The 23,681-nt window shown below is 47.3% G+C and overlaps 1 protein-coding gene across 6 annotated transcripts in view; it reads right to left on the bottom strand.

Moving 5' to 3' along the window:
• PTK2B (protein tyrosine kinase 2 beta) overlaps window positions 1–23,681 on the bottom strand; it is a 140,328-nt gene that overhangs the window by 49,928 nt on the left and 66,719 nt on the right. For 5 of the 6 annotated variants that reach the window (XM_027087865.1, XM_027087864.1, XM_027087867.1 and 2 more), the window contains one exon: window positions 12,907–13,147. In XM_027087865.1, the coding sequence (XP_026943666.1) occupies window positions 12,907–13,110 (204 nt within the window). In that variant the 5' untranslated portion in view covers window positions 13,111–13,147. Of the gene's footprint in view, window positions 1–12,906; window positions 13,148–23,681 lie in introns of those variants that run through there. The other variant, XM_027087870.1, reaches the window with a different exon arrangement.

The raw sequence follows: 23,681 nt of genomic DNA, 5'->3' as shown, positions 1-23,681 counted from the left end.
TGAAGAAACGATTTAAAATACAGAAATACTCTGTATACAAAGAAACTCACTGTAGCAATTTTAAAAACAGCAAAAGCCCCACAATAGACAACCAATCCAAATAGTTTGAAAAGGACCATGAAAATGATGGGAGGACCACACAGGGTTTATGTGCTAGTCTGTAAAATTGTATAAAGAGCTTGTTAACTCCCTGTTACAATTAGTGGGAGTTGTAGTATATAAGATCATATACAAAGCATGATAGGGATAGAAGTAGAAATAAACAAGTCCAGAATGAAACATATCACAATGTTAACAGTGTTGTCTTGCAGGGGTGCAATTATACACATATGTGTTTTTATTCTGGGTTTCCTGTGTTTGAACTTCTGTATATATTGTAGTGGTTCAGAGAATGGCCTCAAGAGTCAGAGTCTCTGATTTGCTTCGTGACTTTGGGCAAATTAACTTCTCTGCTTTGGTTTCCTCATTTGTAAAATGTAAACATTTTCCTGTGTTTCATAGGGTTCTTGTGAGGATTTAATGAAATGATACAAGTAAAGAGGTCAGCAAAATGCCTTGCCCATAATAGTGCTAAATAAAATGCTGTTATTATTATTATTGTTATTGAGTGAACATGTATTCATTCTACATATCGTTGGATTCAACTTTCTAATATTTTGTTGAGGATTTTTGCATATACATTCATGAGAGATAATGATTTATAGTTTTCCTCTCATGTTTGTCTCTCGTGTATTTATTTTATACTTGTAAAAAAATCTCTTCAAAAATAAATGTCTAAGTTTAGCTATTGTATTGGGCTTGGTTTAGCAGATTAGGCATAACAAATCCACAGTTAAATGACAGGAGAAGACATAAGCTTCCAACTTGAGACAAATGCCATAGCTTATGCCCACGAGCTTGGTTCACGTGCTACCCGGTGGAGACCTCCTCCCCTGCTTATAGGCTCAGCTTTTAAGAGATGAATAAACTCCTTGCAAAATATAAAACTCTAGAATTAAAATGCTGGGAATTCCCTGGCGGTCCCATGGTTAGGACACCGCCCTTCCACTGCAGGGGGCAAGGGTTCGATCCCTGGTCGGGGAACTAAGATCCCGAGTGCTGCACGGTGCGGCCAATAAATAAATAAAATAAAAATGCTGACTAGACAGTAAATGTCACAGGGCTAGAGAGGAAAAGAATGGCCCGAATTCACTCAGGTCTTGATGGAAGTTAAGCTGAATGGCTGTTTTGCCTTCTAGATCCTAGAAGCTCATATGTGAGAGCAAACCTCACTGATGCAGCCATAAGATTAAAATCTACAACTCCACAGATATTCAACTATTCAGACTTTAATAAGCTCATAAAACTTAGACCAGAATTTTAGAGGCTTACGTAAATTTAGAGATCTCTTAATTTGATTCTGATTTTAAATGAAGATACTGAGACCCAAGGAGGTCAAGTGACTTGCCCAGGAGTATACAGGAAATTCTATTTGAAACCAGCTGAAATTCTATTAACCCTCCTACACTTTATCATTTATGAAGGCTGAACTTCCTTCCAGCCAACTTCCTATTTGGTCTTTATATCAAGTGATGTAGGAGATTCCTAGTCTCATTTGTGCTCTGTAGGCTCAGCTCATCCACTTGTTCATTCATTCATTATACAGACATCTACTGAGCGCCTACTTTGTGTGAGGCTATAAGTAGGCACTGGGGAGATAATGGTGAGCAATATATAATCCCTGCTTTCCAGGAGGCCACCTCCGTTTAGAGACTGACAAGAGGCAATTACGATACAACCTGTCAAGTGCTTGAATGAGGGAAACGGGAGCACAATGTACCACCTCCAAGCCCCTGATGCCCACCTACACTCCTCGTCTTCAATTCCGCCCCATCAAGCCTGCTCCTGTCATCCTTTCACAGACCCTCCAAGACTCTGAGTCTCTTGTGAGTTCTCAGATCCTCTACCATGACTTCTTACCCTGGGGCTCCGTCCCACCTGGGGGATGGTTGAGAATCCTTCCCAGGGGCATGTGAGCCAGGTAGGCATCCTGCAGGCAGAAGTGGGTACTTAGGGCAGCGGCCAGTCCCAGCACCCCTGAGCTTCTGATTCAGTGAATTTGGATGCGACTTGGACAACATTTCAACCCCCCTGGTGACTTCAGATTGCTTGCCTCATCTGGGAAGACTGTAGCAGTGGTTACATGAACCCCTCTGCCCACACCCCATTCACAGCACCTCTTGACATGTAATGCCACTGACCCCAGACACCACCCCCTGTACACACCAGGTCAGCCTGAAGCTCCCTCTCCCTTACTGGAATCTGGAGTTGAGACGTGGAATTCTAACCAGTCTCTGTGGGCTTCATAACTAGAATCCATCCATCTATCCATCCATCCATCATTAAATAACTACTCATTAATTAATTCAGCAAACTGGGGAAACAAAACGTCCCTCTCTCATGGAGCTTATTTTCTCTTGGGGGTTAACAATAAACAAATAAGCATAATAATATCTCAGGTTCTGATAAGTGCCAGGAAGACAAACAAAACAGGTAAGGGCACAAGAATGATGCCGGGGGAGGGGTCGGGTGGGGTTGCTGTTTTACATGGAGTGGCCAGCAAAGTCCTCTCTGATATGGCGGCATTTGAATGGATCCCTGAAGGAAGTCAGGGAGAGAGGGGTGGCCTCGTGGGGGAAGACCCTTCCAGGCAAAGGGACCAGATTGCACAGAGACCCCGAGGTGGGCATCTAGTAGGCCCTGTGTGCTTGGCACATCTGGGTGACTGTGAAGAGGCCAGTGGGGCTGAAGTGGGGAGGGAACGGAGGAAAGTGATGGGGGAAAAGGTCAGAAGGGCCAGGCCAGGGCTCGGCAAACTTTTTCTATAAACGGTCAGGTAGTAAATATTTTAGGCTTTGTGGGCCAGATGGTCTCTGTTGCAACTACTCAACTCTGCCCTTGTGCTCAAAAGCACCATAAACAATAGTTAACAACTGAGTGGGGTTTTGTCCCAATAAAGCTTTATTTACAAAAATGGGTGGTGGGCCATATTTGGCCTGCAGGCCTTGCTTGCTGACCCCTGTTGCAGGCCAGGGTAAGGACTCTGGATCTTATTTTGGGCGAGGAAGGTAGTCATCAGAGAGTTTAAAGTAGAGCAGTGATATGCTCGAAGCTATACCTTAAATATATCCCTCCAACTGACCTGTGTTTTAAAAATTCACCATGGCCGCTACCTGTGGAATGGATCACAGGGGGATAAGGGCAGAGGCAGTTCGGAGGTGAATGAGTCATTCCAGGTAAGAGATGCTGACAGCCTGGACCAGGGAAGAGGCAACGGAAGTGGCGAGAAGGAAATGGTCAGAATCCGGATATGTTTTGCTGGTAGAGCAGACAGGATTTCCTGATGGATGAAGTACAGAGTGTGAGAGGAAGAAAGAATTCAAGGAAGACTCCTAGGTCGAAAGCCTGAGACACAATAACTGAAAGAACAGAGCTGCAGTTAGTGGAGCCGGACTGGAGGAGAAGCAGAGTTTCAGGCGAGGATTCTGAGCTGATTCTTCGCACGGAGGCTGGGCGGCCAGCAGAGATGGCAGGCAGGCAGGTGGACACGTGGCCGGGAGTTATGGGAGGAGGCTGGAGCCAGCGTTTCAGATTTGGGCACCACTGGGTAAAATGAGAATTTCAAGCTATGTGACTGGATGAGATCGCCTGAGGAGTGACAAGGGACCAGCCTGTGGCAACATACAGCCTGTCAGTGTCACGGGAATCAGGCCAGGGAGGGGACAACCCACAGCCGGCCGGCAACTGAGAATCCCAGGAAAGGGCAAGGAAAAGTGATAAGCTTTCATCAGCCTGTGGTCGCTTTCCGACACTCAGCCTTGCGTCACTGTGGGTGTGCATACGTGTGCAAAATGCTCATACTCCCCTGTGTGCTGTGTACGTGTGTCTGTGTGCCCCTGAATGGGGGTGGCAGCAACTGCCAGAGTGATCCCAACTGGTGGCTGTCGTGGCTTGAATGGTGGCCCCCAGAAGATGAGTCCAAGGCCTGGAACCTGTGAACGTGAACTCATTTGGAAAAAGAGTCTTTGCAGATGTCATTAAGTTCAGGACCTCAAGATGAGATCATTCTGGACTATCTGAGGGGCTCTTAAATCCAATGACAAGTGTCCTTATAAAAGACACACAGAGGAGAGATGCACAGAAGGAAGATAAAGGAAGAGAAAGGAATGCGAAGATGAGGCTGAGATTGGAGTGGTGCAGCCATAAGCCAAGGAAGCCTGGAGCCACCAAAAGCTGAAGGAAGCAAGGAAGGATTCCACCCGAGAGCCTTGGAGGGAGCCCAGTCCTGCGACCCCTTGATACAGTCCGGCCTTTGGCACTGCGAGAGAACACACTTCTGTTGTTTTAGGCCATGAGGATCGTGGTAATTTGTTACAGCAGCCCTAGGAAACAAATAACAACAGCAATACGAATTCTGAGTTCTTCACACACCTAAGGGATAATTTTTAAAAAATTATATATACACTAATATGTACAAAATGGATAACGAATAAGAGCCTGCTGTATAAAAAAATAAATAAAACAGAATTCAAAAAAAAATGATTGAAGAGCAAAATAATAAAAGTTAACATAACTTACTGTGAAAGCTTTCATTTGGATGTGCTAAAAGAGCCTGTACCTAACAAGGACATTCAGCAATCCTACTGCTGTTTAAAATTAGAAACGTAAGCACAGGCACCTGGCTGCTAATTTGTGGACGGAATGAATCTGGGCGCACAGTGAATAAAGGGGCCCAGGATGCTGCACGTCCGCCTCGAGCTTGCCTCTGCAGGTGTCAGGGCTGGGTGGGCGGGCCTGCCGCGCACATACAGGAAATGGGGACGGGGTACAGAAAGGAGGGGGTCCTTGTGAATGTGCCTCTTTTTATAGCACTGTGTCTCTGTGGTGTCGGTCCGTGGTTTCCTGGATGAAAACAGCCTCAGGTTTCCCAGGGCTGTTCTCATGTGTGGGGGGCTGGCCTTGTGTGGCTCCGTTATTCACTTTAGGGTAATCTTTCTTTCAGCGACAGCAGCTTCCTGGGACGAGGAGTCACGAATTCCCTTCCTCGTGCACCTCAACCTCATGGTCTTGCCCGCGGAGACATGCGAAGAGGGCAGCGGGATTGCTCTGGAAACAAAGGACGTGGGTCCACGAACTGTGGCCTGGAGACTCCTCTGACCACAAGCAGCTGCTGCCCCTGTGTCTGCTCGGGCTGCTACAACAGGTGACCACAGACTGGGTGGCTTACATGACAACATTTATTCCTCAGTGTTCTAGAGGCTGAGAAGTCCAAGATCAAGGGGCCAGGAGACTGGGTTCTTGGTGGGCGCTCTCTTCCTGGTTTGCAGACAGCCACCCTCTGGCTGTGCCCTCACATGGCAGGGGAGAGAGCTCTCATCTCTTCACCTTCTTCTCAGGACATTAAGCCATCGTGGGAGTCCAACTGTCATGACCTCAAGCCAACCTCCTAATATCATTGCATTGGGGGTTAGGGCTTCAACATATGGATTTGGGGCGGGGGATCGGGGGGAACACACATTCAATCCATAACACCCTGTGTCTGGTTAAGTGATAGGTTTAAACTTGAAAGTAACTGGGATGAATGTCTGATGAGTCTAGTGCAGGGACAGTGGGTCGCAGTATCTGAAATCTCCTTCTCTGGGAATATTCTGGAATGTATTGTATGACCGCTGAATCTACAGGGAGGGCAGTTAGTCCAGGCATGTGTAGAGCAGGCTGCCTTTGGGACTGGACTGTGCTCTCCTCACACACCAGGTGAGCGGCACCTGCTGGCCATCCGCAGCCTGGAATCCCTGCTGTAGAGGGGAGGGGACACCACTGGACCAGTGGGAAGGGCACAGGATGGCTCCGTCTCTAACCCTCCCAGGGATGTAAATGTGGATGCTAAGTGGGGTGATGCTTCGGGACAAAACAAGGGTGGGTCTTGATCGTGGCTTTTCAGCATGATAGAGGCTGGCTGAGGGAGAGGGTTTTTGAACGTGGGCGCTCTGCTGGCATCCTTGGAAGCACACCATATCACACACAACTGCCTCATTTTCTGCTCAAGGCCCTCCTGTATGAGACACAGATGGTCCACTGATGGATACAGATGGGCCCATGCAGGGAGTGGGTCAGCTGGGGTCAGCAGGGGAGGGAAAAACACCACAAGCCAGCAAGTCAGTGTGCCAGGCAGAGAGGAGTGAGAACGGCAATTAGCAGTAGGTGACCATTTATCCTCCGAATCATGATGCTCTTGAGATTGGCAGGGGCACTGTTCATAGTCATCCCTGGACAGTGTGTGTAAACTAGGACTGTCTGATACAACCGGGACATATGGTCAACCTACCCTGAAGAGAGTAAGAGTGGAGATGGGAAAAGGAGCAGGGAGAGGGAGAGAGAGAGAGAGAAATGAAGGAGAGGCTGTAAGAGTCAAAGAGAGACGTCCTGTGTGGGCACGTCTGCGTGGCACTCTGCTGGTTGTTTACAAAGTGTTATCTTAACCCCTTTCCCAGACAAGCAAATTAGCATGTTAGAAAAATACATAATGATAGAAGACTCCACTTGCTCCAGAGCTCCAGAGCTCCCAAACAAACACAATTTCCTATGAATATCAAACAAAGGGGAAATGGAAAATCAAGAAGAACAAAATCCATTTCTCATTCGGCACGTTGCTCCCTTCCCTCCAACACCTGTCTAATTTCTGTTGGGTCCTAAGCATAAGGGCCAGAGCTTACTTACATAGCTTTTAACAACCCAGAGAAAGCATCTGAGGAGATTACATTTGTATAGAAAGAAGCTGAGAATAAAAAGGAAAACATGAAATCAGCAAGGATGCATGGAGTAACCATGTTTTGGAAATGTTTTACAACATGGACTGTGCCAGGGCGATTCTCCATTGCTTCCATTTGATCAGACACAGCTGTACGGAGGTGTCAGAATTTTAGGAGTGTTCTTATAGAAGGACAAGTGCTTGGCCAGCTTGAAAGGGATGGCAGTACTTTGACACAGAGAAGATGGTGAAAGAAGATAGAGAGCTGGAAGTAGAAAAATCCATTAGAGGATGCAAACCCAGCTAGGCAAGGAGACTGCAAGAAATGCTCTGTGGAAGCAGCGGGTGGGACGGGCCGGTCCAGGAGATTCTCAGGCAGGGAAGCTGGTCTGGACCTACACGACTGGACACAGCGTCTACAAACAGGCCTAGAATAGCAAAGCAGTTCCTTGATGTCTGGACCAAGCTCTTTTGTCTTCTATGCTCTCACAGAATCTCTGTCTTCTTGTCAGAGCACTTGCCTCCATTTGTAAAGGTTTATTCATTAGTGGGGGTCAATGTCATTCATTAGTGTGAGCCCTTGAACTCAAAACCCATTGAAAGCAGGGAGTGCCTCTGGGTTTTGGGATTTGATGATACTTCCAGGTCATAAGCAGCCTGGTGTCAGGTACTTTTCCCCATGGTATACATGTAACTCCAAGATCCACATCCCAGAATTGTTTGTATTCTGTTTTTACAGCTTTGTTTAAAGCCCAAGCTATCTTAATGACCTTGGACTCAATTTTATATGACACAGAACTAAGTTTCTGAAGAGCCTGAAATGCATCTTGTCAATGAACCATGCATACATAAGCACAGCTTCTGGGAGGAATCATATTAATGGATTCAATCTGTCCAAACTCTTCAAACAGGTTGGGTAAATCTTGCTGCATTGCCGTCTTGTCTACCCACAGAGTAGTACTACATACACTTAATGTTTTAGATCTAATTGGAGGCAATCCCTTCTTCTGTCGTTCTCTCTCCCTTTCTCTAGCTCTTCTCTCACTTGAGTATGAGCGTGATGATTTCCTTTTTCTTTCTCCAGAGCGTTCTTTCTCCCTTTCAACACAAACTTGTGAAATGGATGGTGAAATTATTCAGGATTCCTTCATTAATGAACTTACCCATAGCTATGGCTCTAACCACCACCCAGAGGCTGAGAAGGTTCAGATGTCTCTCTCCAGCCCAGTTCTTTCCTCCAGAATGATATATCAAAAAGCCTACTCAATATTTTCACATATTTAATGTAACGTGAAAATGTTAGAGCATCCCAACTGCACTTGACAGGTCTGAAACTGAACCTATGAGTTCCCCACTCCCCAACCAGTTTCTCCTAAGTGTTCTTCGTCTTGGGGAGTGGGACTTTCTCCACCTGAACTAGGGCTGCTGTTCTTTCTTCCTTTTTTTTTTTTTTTTTTTTTTTGGCCATGCCGTGTGGCTTGAAGTATCTTAGTTCCCTGACCATGGATCAAACCCGGGCCCTCGGCAGTGAAAGCATGCAGTCCTAACAACTGGACTTCCAGGGAATTCCTAGGGCTGTTGTTCTTGACACCTCCCTCTTCTTTATTCCTGCATCTCTGGTCCATCAGCAAAACCTTTCATTTTCCTCTCTTAAATTTTCTAGATTACAATCATTTCTCTCCATAGACCATGGTGGTTAAGAGTGCAGGCTCTGGAGGTGGATTGCCTGGGTCTGAAAACAGTCTCCACCACTTACTAGCAATTTGCTTAACTCTTCTGAACCTTGTTTCCTTATATATAAAATGGAGATAATAATAGTATGTGCTTCATAGGGTTCTTCTGAGAAGTCGAGGAGATAATGCATATGATGTGCTTTCAAAACGGTAGCTGCTATTATCACCACCAACACCACCATAAGCAGCACCACCATCATCATCGTCACTACCACCATCATCATCACCATCTCCACCATCATCATCATTGCTACCATCACATCACCACCACCACCAACACTATCAACATTATCATCATCATCATCAATCCTTACCATCACCAATACCATCATCATCACCATAACCATCACCATCATCATCACTACCATCACTATAAACACCATACCACCACCGCCACCATCACCACCATCATCAACAGCATCAACATTATCATCACCATCATCATCATCACCATAAACGTCATCATTATCATCATCACCACCATCACCATAACACCATCACCACCACCACCACCACCATCATCATCATCATCACCACCACCATCAACACCATCAACATTATCATCACCATCATGATCATCATCATCATCTCCGTGGCTAATCTAAGCTATCATCATCTCTTATCTGGATCACGCCAATAGCCACCTAACATCTCCTCACATCCATTCTTGCCTTCTCCAGTCTATTTTCCACTATGTAACCCAAGTGACCTTTTAAAAATGCAATCTCATATCACTCGCATGTTTAAACTATATCAGTGGCTTCCCACGGAAGATGGGGTAAAATCCAAAATCAATAGCATGGCCTAACTAGTCAACTTTGGACATCCTTTAGCCTCAAACCTGACATGTGTGTTGGTCACTTCAGGATCTTAGCACATGCCATTTCCTCTGCCGGTAACACTGTTCCTCTTGCCTTTTCCTCCTTCCTTCCCTTCATGAGCAAAACCTCTCTGAAATGGTAACATTCACTGTCTCCACTCTCCAACTGACTGCACGATGGCTTCTGCCCTCATCTCTTCACTGAAACTGCCCAGTAAAAGATCATCATAGCACCTGTTGCTGAAGTCAATGAACCTATTTTTAGCCTTATCTGATTTGACCTTTCTGAGCGTCTGACTGCTAATCACTCTTTCCTCAAAGTTTCCTCTGCTTCTGTCACCTTCCTGTTCTCTTGGTTCTTTTCACCTTTCTCTGGATGATTCTTCTTTTTCCCTTCATTTGCCCCTCTTTACCAGCCACTTCAAGGTTGGTTTCCCAAGGTTTCCTAACTGGAACTCCTTCTCTTGCTCTGCTCATTCTCCCTGGGTGATCCTACCTATTCATATGGTATCCATTGCAGAATGACTCGCAAATCCTCACCTCTAGGTCCTTTCTCCCTCCTCAGCTCCAGGCCCACATTCCTCAATGAGTGTGTTTCATAAACACTTCAAACACAACACATGTAAAGCTGAAATCTCAGAACACCCTTCCTTTCTCTGTTGGTATCTCAATGAATGGCATCAACACCCATTCAGCTGCCCAAGCAAAAGCTTGAGTCGTCCTTGTCTCCCTCCTTTCTCTTCCTCCCTACGTCTAGTTAATCATCAAGTTCTGTTGACTCTGCCTCTTTAGATGCACTCAGATCTGTTGACCTGTCTTTGTTCCCAATGCCACTTCCCTAGTTCATCATTTCCCGCCCACACTACGGCCACAGCTTCCTAATCCATCTCCCTTTCACCAGCTTTTCCTCTCTCCTACCCTTTTTGTACTTTGGTCAGAGTTTAGGAAAAACGGATCCCTAAATGATTTCCTAGAGAACTGGTTGTCCAACTTTTAAGAGAAGGGTTTCTTAGGCAAATAAGGAATGGCTGACTTAAGAAAACATCACCTCTGTGGCTCTTTCTTGGTGACCCACCATGCATGACAGCATGTTTAAGATTCTGAGAAGTCCTGTCACAAAGGAATTGGTTCAGGATTGTTTAACCAAGCATTTCCCAAACTTCTTTGACCATAAAAACCCTTCTCCAGCATGCACGTCTTAACATCTTGCAGGACACTACATACTGTTTCAAAATACAAATCTGATCATCTTACTTTATTTGAAAATATGACAGATAAGTGGATAAACACTAAAAGAAGATGATTTGAACTTTATTCTATGGGTGATTAGAGACCCTTGGAGATTCTTGAGCAGGGTAATGACCCACACAGTCAATAGCTTCCAATGATTGAGCTCCTGCCATATGCTGGACGCTTCCCATCTATCACCTCTGATCCTTACAACAAGGTTACAGGTGGGCATAATCCCCAAGTGAAGGGACTAAGCCAGGTTAGTTGTGTTGGGTCTAAGGCCATAAAACCAGTAAGGGTGGAGCAGTGTCGGGCTCAAAGTCTAGGTGATTTGAAAGCCATGGCTGTTTGCAATAAGCAGGTGATATGTTGCCTATAGGACAGATTGGAAACAGGCAAAATCACAAGGCTGGGACATAAACACCTAGAAGGCTATCGCTTCTTTCTTTGTTCCACCTCTGTTCTCACACCCCTCCAGGTAATGCCTCAAGAGCTAGCCATTCTTCTTAAGCTTGGGTCTCACTGTCCGTTCTGTAGGCTATTGTATTTTTTCCCCTTAGACACCTAGCAAGACATCAGACAGCTCCAGGAAAGCTTCTCCCCTGCTTAAAAGCTGTGTGTTTCTAATACCTGTCCAAGTACAAATTCCTTAGCTTGATATTCTAGGCCCTCCCTTATTGGCCATCAAATTTCCTTTCTGATCTTGACTTTAGATACTTTTCTAAATATAACCCATGCTCCAGCCTCCCTGGAGGCTCCCATGAGCAGCCTCCCTGCCTTTGTTCTTGCTGTCCCTTCCTCTTGGAAAGCCCCCTGCTCTCCTCAGCACTGCCTCTTCCAATCTACCAATCCTTTAGGGTCCCTTTGCACCATAATGCCACAGAACACGCTCTAATCTGGTCTAACCAGATGCTCTTTGGGTTTCAGCACAAAAAAGCAGGGAGGTGCTCCGAACATGGGAATCAGGTTGCCTTCTGAAAATTAAACTCGAAAACCCCACGGTAGATGGCATCAGCTATCTGCAAAGATGATACACCCAAAGGAAGACTCAAGAAGTAGATAGTTAAGGAGACATGAAAACATCCTCCTGGAGGAAGGTGCCCATGGCTTGCTCTCGGGACACAACTGTACCTACAGATCTGGAACCATAAGATGCAAACAAGGCCCTAATCAAATCAGTTATAGGAAACAGAGGGAAGAACCAAACCATCATCAGTTGTGACAACTGGCTAAGACAGTGACCTAATCAATTACATCCTGCTCGGGTGTACTGAAGTACAGCGTGTGCTGTTACAGACAGAAGGCAGCCAAAGGGACAGACGTGGAGAGGCTGCTGCCAGCACCGGGCAGAAAAGACGCTGACTGAGTTTGGGGGATGCTGACTTCCAGGACAGGGAAGGATTAGTGATGAGAGGATTGGAGATGGTTCATCCAGCTTTCTCAGACCTGCGCAGTTTTCCCAAGGTTCTCCTGCTTCCTTTGTTCAAATTACAAACCCACTAAGCAAACTCTGGAGAATCGATCTGGCTTTCTTTTGCATCATCAGAAAGGAATATTCTGAGAGTGGAAAGGGATATCCTCATTGTATCTACCTCATGGTGCTGTGGGGAGGATTCAATGAGATAATGTAAAGGGATTGAGTCAGGCATGTACATAGTAATTATTCAATAAACGTAGGCATTTAAAATCAATCAGTGTATTGTGACTCTGCTTCTGATGACAAGTTCTTACACGTTTGGCTAAAGAGAACTGGCTTCCTGGTGTCTAGGTGCCCTGATGACTGTGGGTACCTGGATTTGCCAAACAGATTCCGAGGCCCTGGGTGAAAGTGAGCCAGCTGAAGTACTGCCTCAGAAAGGGCCTGGCAACCATGCCCCTGGTCGAGGGCATCTCTAGTTCATTAGCATCCTCGAAACGCCTCACAGCTCCCTTCTGTAAGCACGCAGCGCATGTCCTAAACCACTTTTGTTCTATTTTCAATGCAATCACTTGTGTATTCCAATTCGATGAGAGTGTAAACCCTCTGAGGGTGGGGGGAGCTTACATCCCTAGCAGAGCCTCAAATGTCATAAATATTGAATGAGTTGAAATGAGATAGATCAAAGCTTGAGCAAACGATCTGGGGTTCAAACAAAGGCTACACAATCTGTGCCTCAGGCTGCAGAGCCCTGGAGAGGAGGCCTGGAGCCACAGGCTGAGAACATCCCTCCAGGGCCCCCAGCCCAGGTGGTGGATACAGGAGAGCCTGCTAGGCTGAAGGAGGGATGCTCAGCTGCCCAGGAAGATGAGGGAGAGACAGACAAACGGACGGAGCAGGCAGCACCCACCACACTCACCCGGATCTCGGTCTGCACAGTGCATTTAACTAGTTTGAAGTTCTTCCCGGGGTTGAAGCTGTTGCTATAGAAGCAGACCTTGAGGATCCGCACGTCTTCCTTTTCCACGTCTACTGGCACTGCCACCATGGGCTCTGGGGGGCCTTCAGGCCGACGTAACGTGCCCACCTTCACTCGGCTCAGGGTCTCAGAAACCCCGGACATCCTCTCAGACGGCAGCTAGGACCGGCACATCGCAGTCCTGTGGAGACAGCAGAGGGACAGCCCTGAAATGAGTGGTGTGGGCCCACACGCCTCATCCCCCTGGGACAGCACCCAACAAGCTCTGAGACCTGTGCAAAGCACACATCCACCCACTCCCGAAAACTCCCCTTAAAGGCATCCGGCTTCATGGATGGGGAAGCGGAAACGCAAATAAAGGAGCAGTTTGCCTAAACATCCAGGTATCGACCGGGACCCAGAGCTCGCAGGCTGTGAGCTCTCTGCTAGAAGCCCCCTCTCGCCATCACTTTTCTCCTCCCACACTGGCTCCCAGGCAAGGGGCCCACACGTTGCAAACGCAGCTCTGAGAGGAGGCGGCCCCAGCCTGGTTCCAAGGCACAGCTGAGCAGAAAAAGCGAAGAGCGAGACAGTAGAAAATAGCAGGAGAGAAACAGGGACAAGGGGAGAGAAGCCGGGAAGGAATCGAAGTGGAGAATGGGTGGCCTGGAGGGCACTGGAATGGGAAAGACAGGCAAGGGCCCAGGTTGGGGGGCCAGCCTAGTAGCTGAGGGCTCCGCCCACCCGCACCTGCAGCCGCCAACCTGGGCTTTCAGGTTGCCTCAGTCCCACAGGAAGTCATCTCCCAGAGCATCACGCACTGCATACAGAGGCCTCAGTCCCACAGGAAGTCATCTCCCAGAGCATCACGCACTGCATACAGAGGGACAGCACCCGGCAGCCCAATCTGCGAGGTCTTTCTGCTGCGGGGCGAAGAGGTGGGGCTGGGCCTCCAGACCCAGCCCAGTTCTGATGACAGTTTGGTTGACATCTATATAGACTGTAAGAATCCTAGGAGTCTTTAGATCACCCCAAATCTCAGCCAGATTGGTCCTGGCCTCTGGATCCCACGACAAACAGCTCTGTAGGGTTTATTCCCACTGGTCTAAAGCAGAAATACCCAAAGGAAGCAATGGAAGTTCTAGCTCCAGACTGGAGGTGTCGATCTTGGCTTCACATTAGGAGCCCCTGGGAAGCTGTCAAGAAAGTCTAAATGCAGACCCTGTGCCCAGAGATTGCCACTGAGGTTGTCCGTGGGAGGCCTGGCATTGGTATTTTTAAGTTTCTAACATCCAGGCTGGGTTGAGAACCTCTTCCAGACTAAGCTTAGCTCTCATATGGCACCCGCTCTTACAGAAGAATCTCTCCCTTCTAACAGGAGACTGTGATTTTAGGCGGACCTTCCTCAGACTGGGAGTTGGGGGCTGAAGGACAGAGCTGGCAAAGTTAAAACACAAATGGGACCAATGAACTTATTTCCAAAACAGAAATAGAGTCACAGATGTAGAAAACAAACTTATGGTTACCAAGAGGGAATGGGGGGGAGGGATAAACTGGGAGATTGGGATTGACATATACACACGACTACATATAAAACAGGTAACTATTAAGGACCTACCATATAGCACAGGGAACTCTACTCAGTACTCTGTAATGACCTATATGGGAAAAGAACCTAAAAAAGACTGGATATATGTATGTGTATAACTGATTCACTTTGCTGTACAGCAGAAACTAACACAACATTGTAAATCAACTAGACTCCAATAAAAATTAATTTAAAAATACAAATGTGGAGTCAAATATTTTAGATGTGGCAGCAAAGTCTGTTCATTCAATCACACTGCTGGGCACTAGAAGGGAAACATAGACAGTCACTAGCTGCAAGGAGTCATTCCTTTAAAAAGCCAGTGTGTATTATGAAGACATGGAAGAGATGCTATGAGGACAAGGAAAGAAGCAGGATGTGTCCCTTCCATCAGGGCAGGCAGACAAGGAGCGGAGCGCCAGCCTGAGTCCACCTGGGCAGGCAGAATTTGGGACAAGACAGATGGAGAAAAGACTACCCAGTCTGCTTTATTTTAGAGACTAGTATGTGTATTCTAGAAGCATCCATGCCTTTTTTCAATGTCTACTGGACCTGTCCCGTGTGCCAATCCTCTGCTATGTACTGGGTGTGTGTCTCGGTTTCCCCAGACCTTCAATAAGGAAACCAGGGAAGTAGCTTGAGAGGTAACCCCAGGAAACCTACCAGGGAGTGGGACGTGTGGGACAGGGAAAGGAAGGCAGCCTGTTATCAATGGAGCGATCGCTTGGACAACGGCAGAGGAACCCTGCTGGGAGCCCTGGGAGCGAGGACAGAACACACGCTGTAGAGCCACTCCAGCCAGTGAGCGACAGAGCCACACCACTTCTTAACAGCCATTGTCCCAGCATTTCCAGCCAGTTCTGCACAAGGGCAGAGTGGACTCAGAGCCAGAGGAAGTCCCCAGGCAAAAAGATGCAGATGCTGGCAGGTAAAAGTAAGCAGCATACTGAAATGGCAAGGCCCAAGGGGACATCAGAAGGGACCATGACAAATCTGCTATAGGATGTGAAAAAGAGGGAAGGATGTCTTGCCCCTAAAGAGCGTACACTCTAGTCATACAGACAACCGCATATATATATATATATATATATATATATATATATATAAAACCATCAATAACACACACACATCTGGTCCTAGGTTCAGGATCTCCCGTGTCTACTGAGCCAGGGGCCCCATGACCCCTGGGCATCTGTTTGTATAAACTAATTTCCAGGCAGGGGTCTCATGACACAGTTTTGTGAAACAGGCATCTGGGTAGGAAGGAAATGGAGTAGCATATGGTGTCTGTCCCCAGGGACTACATCATGCCAATGGAAGCCAAAGGGCCTACACCCCAAAGACCATTTGGAAAATAGGGGTGCAAGCAGTGTCATCAGGTTGGCCAGTGGGAACGTGGACTCAGAGCTGGAAGGAGGCCGTTATACCCACAGCTGCAGGTCACGCCATGTGGCTTCTGGACACCCACAGTGAAGGGGACGGGGTGCCATTCAGAAGATACCCCCCAGCCCAGGCAGCATTCCCACCCAAAGGGTACTGGTGCTGGTGAGCACACAGAGACACCCTGGGGACTCCCTGAAATACCAGGGGAGAGTCTGAAAGAGAACAGTTAAGTAGGAATAATATGTCAGTAAAATACAAGAGATCTGGCTGTTACGATCTTGGAAGCTCCACTTTCACATGTGATGTGTGTCATTGGCTGAAGAGAAGAGTGAAGGAGAGAAGCCCTCTCTGAAAGGCAGAGCCCAGTATCAGAGGCAGAGCAAGTCAGAAAGCTTCGCCAGGACAGAGGTCAGGGCAGAGTCTGCAGGGGGAGGGGGTTAGGCCCCCACGGTGCTTTTAACCTTGCGGTTACAGCCAGTGGTGCAATGAGATGCGGTACTTTTAAACTTGAGGGGCCAAGAGGATGTAAACATGTAACGAGGATGTGGGGCAACAGGAATGCTCATTTATCGCTGGCGCAAACTTTGGAAGACAGTTGTATGGTTTCTTACAAAACTAAACAGACTCTTACATGATTTATCAGTCATGCTCCTTGGTATTTACCCAAAGGGGCTGAAAACTTATGTCCACACGAAAACCTGCACATGGATGTTTATAGCAACTTTATTCATAATTACCGAAACTTAGAAGCAATCAAGATGTCCTTCAGTAGGCGAACAGATAAATAAGCTGTGGTACATACAGACAGTGGAATACTTTTTCGTTTGTTTAATAAACTTTTTATTTTAAACGAGTTTTAGATTTACAGAAAAGTTGCAAAGATAATACAGAGAGTTCTCAGATACCCCTCACTCAGTTTCCCCTATTCTTAACATCTTACCTTACTATGGGTACACCCAGACGACGGAATATGATTCGATGCCCAAAAGATATGCTCTAGCAAGCCATGAAAAGGCATGGAGGAACCTTAAATGCATATGACTAAGTGAAAGGAGCCAATCTGAAAAGGCTACAAACTGTATGGTTTCAACTATATGACATTCTGGAAAAGGCAAAACTATGGAGACAGTAAAAAGATCAGTGGTTGCCAGGGCTTGGGGGAAAGGAGAGATGAATCGGAGGAGCATGGAGGATTTTGAGGGCAGTGAAAATACTCTCCGTGATATGATAGGGATGGACACATGTCATCATACACTTGTCGGAACTCATGGAATGCACAACACCGACACTGAACCCCGATGTAAACTATGGACTTTGGGTGATAGTAATGTGTCACTGTAGGTTCAAAAATGTGATGACGAGAAACCACAGCCTGATAGTTGACTCCCGTTTCCCAGCCTAACTGGGCAGTGCCTGGCCCACACAGGAGCCGGCCCACGCAGGAGCCAACCCCCACCAGACCCTGATCAAAGAGCAGTATTCATATTCTACATCCAACCTAGACTGATATGTTGGCCATCATCAACACGCTCGGATGACACTGGTTTCTTATCGTCATCAGTTTTTTCCTGGCCTTTGGTTCAGGAGCCATCACTCATACTAGTCAACGTGGATCCCACTGAAATATCTTAGCAAAATTATTTCAGTCACCCGGGATCTACCTTTGCCTTCAGACCAATGCTAGTCCCTCAGGTCTGCCCTTAGTCCTTTGTAGTGGTAACCTTGGGCTATCTATTCCAAAAACAATTACAATTAAAAAACTTTAAAAGAAACATATGTGTTTTGCACAACAATCCTGGGAGATGTGCAGAGATGATTATGACCATTTTACAAAGGAGAAAACATACTCAAGAAATTTTAAGCCATCTGGTCAAGGGATCATGCTTGTTGAGTAGCAAGCTCTGATCCCAAAGCAGATTTGAATCCAAGTTCAAAGTTTTTCCCACCTTCCCATCTGCCTTTGAAGAAAGCAGTATCTCTTGATACCACAGACGTGGGCACAAACTCCATGCAAGAAGAAATGTGTCAACCCAGCATGGAACACCCCAGTCTGTGAAGAATCCAGAGTCCTCCTGGCTTAGAGAGCATCACCCCTCCCCAAGCTAGGACTTGGTCATGAGAGGTCTTGGAGGTGTTTGGCCCAAAGACCTCAGCCCAGAAAGGTGGTGCCCACGTCTCTGCTGACACGTGGCAACTCCCTCAAGGGCATCCAAAACTCCCAACTGTCAGTACAGATCTGCAGTGAACTGCCAAGGGGTCCCCCAAAACTCTCTGAAGAAGAGTAACTGAAAGGTGTTATATAAGGAAAGCCTCAGTCACCTGCCTTGGGGGTCTTGGAGAACACAGCCCTCAACGTCACGCATAGTCTTCTCTCCAGGCCCACCACGGCTGATTTCAAGCTACCAACATATGGCACTGGGTGCAGTTAGGAAGACATGAGAACGACCTGCTGACTCTAGCTCCTGTTTCTGGACAACAGAACTTGCCTGTTCCTCCAGACTTTGCCTGATTACTTGAATTTCTCATCAGTAGCTTGTCTCTGGATTTTGTTGATCACAAAATCCTCTGACTCTAAGTGTGTGAGCCAAAACCCCTGCTCCTTCCTGTAGTCCAGACCTGGACCCCAGCCTGGCAATCCTTCCTCCCTGCATCCTGGCCTGCCCTAGACCCTATGGGCACTGTCAGAGGAGAGACCGTCCCATGGCACTGGAGAAAACCCTGGCTCAGAGCCACCGTGGGCTCCGGCTGTCTCCCAACCCCCAGATCTGCCCAAGGCAAAGCCAAAGAATAACAAACACAAGGAAATGGGCTCAAATTAAAACAGGAAAAGTTTTGATTGGCTATAAGAACGTCTTGGCCAAGACCTGCCAAGGGCACTAAGGGAAGCGGTACAATCTCTGAGTCCCTGAAGTCTTCAGGAAGAAAATAAATGACACTCTTCCTGAACGGCAAGACATTCACCTGCCTGAAGGGGGAGGGGAGACTGAAGCAGGATTGAAGTCCCTTCAGATCCTCTGGGTTGTCACTGTCCCCAGGGCTGTGCTCCTGGTGTGGGGAAGATGTCAGGGTTATAGGGGTCAACATCACAGAAAAATACACTCTTGATCTTGAAGACACTGCAAGGTAATGTTACGTCTTATTGAGCACATACTGTGTGCCAGGGAGTTTATGTAAGTAACCTCTAATTCTCTAGGAGGATTCTGCAGGATCGGTAATGTGAGAGAGGTCTAGCGAGGTGACTGTCCAGAGCATACAACTGGTAAGCGGCAGAGAATTAAGGCCACCATGTTGCCAATGGCGAGAGGGCTGCTGGTGTCACGTCCTGCCACCATGCTTAGGGCTTAGTGTCCGGCTCTGCCACCAACTGGCTCTGATGCCTTGAGACGTCAAGCTGGGATGGGACAGAGTTCCCAAACAGCAGTTGGCAGGTGGATGATGGCCTTTGGTGATGTTTCGCCGTGTCCATGGCAAAATGAGAAAAATAAGAACACTGTAAAGAATCCATCATAAAGCTGAATGTATTCCATTTGAGAGGCAGTCTTTTATTTTAACTTTGTCTTTCCACCTTTTTTTTTTTTTTTGGTTTTTCAATGTTAATTCATTTATGAAACGACAACGATAGCCTTTACCAATTGGCCTGGAAGCTTGGCCTCTTCGGGAACCAGACTTGAGAGTGACGCTGGGAGTTCCAAGGGTAAAAGGCAATGTCTTGAGGACTGAAAGTTCTGCCCATGACTTCAGGGAGCACGGAAAGGGCACCATTCGTCAGGAAGGTGGCACGATGTCAGGGAGAAGGCACACACATCTGACTCATTCGAACCTGGGTTTAAAACTCATGTCCTCGGGGCTGCCATGCTGCAGAAGTCTAGGCCGTTACTCACGAAGGATTTCAGAGCTAGGCAACGTGGTGGCCTTAAGTGTCTGCCACTTACCTGTTGTGTCACCTCTCTAGACCTCAGTTTCCTCTCTTGGGATAGGAGGCTAACATTACCTATCCTGCAGAACTTTCTAGAAAATCAGAGATTACCTATGTAAACTCCCTGGCACATGTATTTTTAAAACGCCTGTGACTTGGCAGAAGAAAGAACCAGAAACCCAATACCAGCGCCCACTTAAAAAAATTAAACTGGCCCAGTAAGTCGAGGCTCAGGGGGTGGTGGCAGCCCCTCCTGTCTCCAGGGCTCTGAGGCTGCCTTTCCTCCAACACCCACCTTCTCCACCTGCCTGGGCACCTGAAAAGAACACCTCTACCTCCTACTCTCTGCTCACATGGAGGGCCGTCGTCTGTCCTGCGAACCCACAGAAGCGTGGACCGAGGCCACACAGGACACAGTCAAAACGCCAGCCCTTTGGATCTAGCAGAAGCCAGAATGTCATGAGACACACATTTTATTTCCACTCTGTCTCTGAGTCACTTCCTCTTGCTGTTTCCCCATCAACAAAATGGGGAACACATGCCTTTCCTCTGCAAAGGCCTGCTGAGAGCAGCCACTTAACGAATTGGCAATGACCTTGCCGTCTTGGGGAGCCAGGCCTGCCGTGTCTGGGAAGCTGGGCCCTACTGTCTCCACACAGCGTTCCCTCCCCAGCCCTGGGCCCTTTCAAACCCCAGTTCCCATGAGGGCCGGCATTCTGCCCGCTCCAGGGCCACCCAATCCATCACTTGGTTAATCCCCTCCCCTCCTCTCCGAGCGTCCCTCCCCATTACCTTGCAAAGGAAGGAGCCAGGAAGGTTGTGATTAGCACCAGCTATAATTCAATGTAATTCAAAAAACCTTTATTGAGAGTCTCCCACATTTTCAGCTCGTCACCCCCGCACACACGACCCACTCCAGATCATTCTGTTGCCAGCACTTTGCGACCCAGAGGTCACCTGACTCGTAGCTGGCTCTCAGGGCGCTGGGAGGGGGGCAACAGAGACGCATTACCTGTCCTTCCTTGTTAACAGAACCTCTGTTCTCCCACTGGTTCAAGGACTTTGATCCCTGCAGCTGGGCAGAGTTTTCTTACCTCCTGTGTGACTTCTGAGCACCGCTAGCTCCCCAGCCCTTCAAGAAATCCCACTCCCCTTGGTCCTAGTCGGCCAGCTCATGAGTGATTCGGACTGGCCCGTTTTTCTCCCCCCATCGCCGCCTTTCTTCTTTTTCCTCTTCTCCCCTTTCCCTCTTCCCCCAGCCCTCCACTTCTCTCTCTCTCTCTCCCTCTCTCTCTCTCTCTCTCTCTGCCTTGCTATGTTTCAGGAGACACACCAGACTCCGGAGGTATGAAGATAAGCAAAAGTGGGAAGAGGGTCCCCGTCCAGCAGAGACTCACAATACCGTAAAAAGGAAAAGGATTCAAGCAAAGCAGCCACCATATGGTATGGGATCTAATAGGGGTCTCTGCTGGGTATTAGTTGATCACAGGAGAGGACTTGCCTCTGGGGCACCTGGATCTCAGGAAAAGGTGACACAGCAAGCTCGGGAAATCACGTTCTATGATATAGGGCTGGTCAGGAGGGTGCTGAAGGGCTGCTGGGAAATGAGAGGAGATGGTGACAATATAAGACCCCACGGAGAAGCAGATTTTCACTTAAAAAATATAATTTTGGCCATAGGATGAAGCCAGGCATGAGCTAGGAGGCAGAAGAGTGGCTCACATAAGGCCTTGGCATGAGTTTCACCAGCAATCCAGGGCAAAGATGGCCTGGTCTGCAGCATTTGCCGATTTCTCTTGTGTCAATACTTCCGTCATCGCTGATTTCAAGCTACCAACATGATCTCACTGACGGCAGACTTGGGGAGAAATGCATGTTGTGAGAGCTGATTCCAGCACCGCACGGCCTGAACAGTGAGTGACCCGGGAGTAGGATGGGGGCAGATTCTATAGTCACTTGCTTCAAGCCTGCCTCTGACCCTTGATGTTGTCTGGTCCCGGCAGTGGTATCACCACCCAGCACTTCAAGATAGCAATCTACAAGGTGCACGGCAGCACAGAATTTTAAGATGCGCTCCTTCCTCCGGAGCTCCTGTTACTTTCCAATTTCCTAAAAAGTTGTAATTTTCAAAGCCACATTCTGTCCTCGTTAAGCTCAAACTAAATTCTCCTCTGCTTCGAGTCCCAATGTCAGCCTCTTCCTTCTCTCCCAGCCTGCAGCTCCAGCAAATCCCATTTGCCTCTCTGCATGGGATACAGAATTGGTTGTTGGGCTGGGAAATTCGGTACCACAATGAATCAACGCTACAGTTGAGTATTTTGAATTCTTCCCCATTTTCTTGAGAAGAAGATGAGGAGGCCAAGTGACAAGAAGGTGAACTCATAACTGGCCAAATGGTTTTTCCCAACAACTGCTGATCAAGTGTCTGTATTAACCTGAGGACCGATGGCTTTTTGAATGGGTCCTTGTTCACGCCTCTTTATTTGGCATTTAGGAGTTTGTGGTTATTAGACAAAAAGCACCATGTTGAGCACAGGATTAGGGGAAGATTGTGACTCTGGTTGAAGACCACAGAGGGCCCCTGACATCTGCACAGGCAGGCAAAACACGCCAAGGGGAACAGAATGCAGCCAGTGAAATGGGATAAATGTGAAGTTCTTTACGTAGACTTAAAAAAAAAAAAATCTTCCCCAGTCTGGGATGAGGAAGATGTGGTTTAGCAACAGCATGGATTTAAACAATGGGGTTTAAGCTGTGAAGTCACTGTTAGTCACTGTGAAAGAGCTGCCGAAAACTTTAACGTGGTTTTGGGGTCACTAGAAAATCCCTAAAATAAGGACAGTGATTCTCCCCGGGGCATGGAGACAACTTCATCTACAGAACTGGTGGCCCGCAGCCCCGAGGTTTGAGAAACTGTGTTCTATGGTGAACATCCCAGGACTTTCAGAGCATGGGGAGCCTGGGAGGCAGACCCTTAGGCTAAAGGGGGATGGGAGTCCTGGGAAATGAGGATGGGACTGTTGGTTTCAAATGGCTGCAGGGCTGCCATGCAAGAGATGGACCCCACTCCTTCATCCAAGTCAAGGTTTTTAAAAAAGTGCAACAGACTTTTTTACAAAACTACAATAAGATATCACCTCACACCAGTCAAAATGGCTATCATTGAAAAATCTGCAAAAAATAAATGCTGGAGAGGGTGTGGAGAGAAGGGCACCCTCCTACACTATTGGTGGGAATGTAAACTGGTACAACCACTATGGAGAACAGTATGGAAGTTCCTTTAAAAACTAAAAATAGAGCTACTATATGACCCTGCCATCCCACTCCTGGGCATATATCCAGAGAAAGCTATGGTTCGAAAGGATACATGCACGCTAATGTTCACTGCAGCACTGTTTACAACAGCCAAGACATGGAAGCAACCTAAATGTCCATGGACAGAGGAATGGATAAAGAAGATGTGGTACATATACACAATGGAATATTACTCAGACATTAAAAAGAATGAAATAATGCCAGTTGCAGCAACATGGATGGACCTAGAGATTGTCATACTGAGTGAAGTAAGTCAGACAGAGAAAGAGAAATATCATATGATATCCCTTATTTGTGGAATCTAAAAAGAAATGATACACATCAAGTTATTTACAAAACAGAAACAGACTCACAGACTTAGAGAACGAACTTATGGTTACCAGGGGGAAGGGTGGAAGGAAGGGATGGTCAAGGAGTTTGGGATCGACATGTACACACTGCTATATTTAAAACGGATAACTAGGAGCTTCCCTGGTGGCGCAGTGGTTAAGAATCTGCCTGCCAATGCAGGGGACATGGGTTCGAGCCCTTGTC

Source organism: Aethalodelphis obliquidens, unplaced genomic scaffold (genome assembly GCF_003676395.1).
Source record: "Aethalodelphis obliquidens isolate GAN/ISIS:26980383/991018 unplaced genomic scaffold, ASM367639v1 scaffold61, whole genome shotgun sequence".
Lineage (NCBI taxonomy): Eukaryota > Metazoa > Chordata > Mammalia > Artiodactyla > Delphinidae > Aethalodelphis > Aethalodelphis obliquidens.
This window is presented reverse-complemented; position numbering and strand designations above follow the sequence as displayed.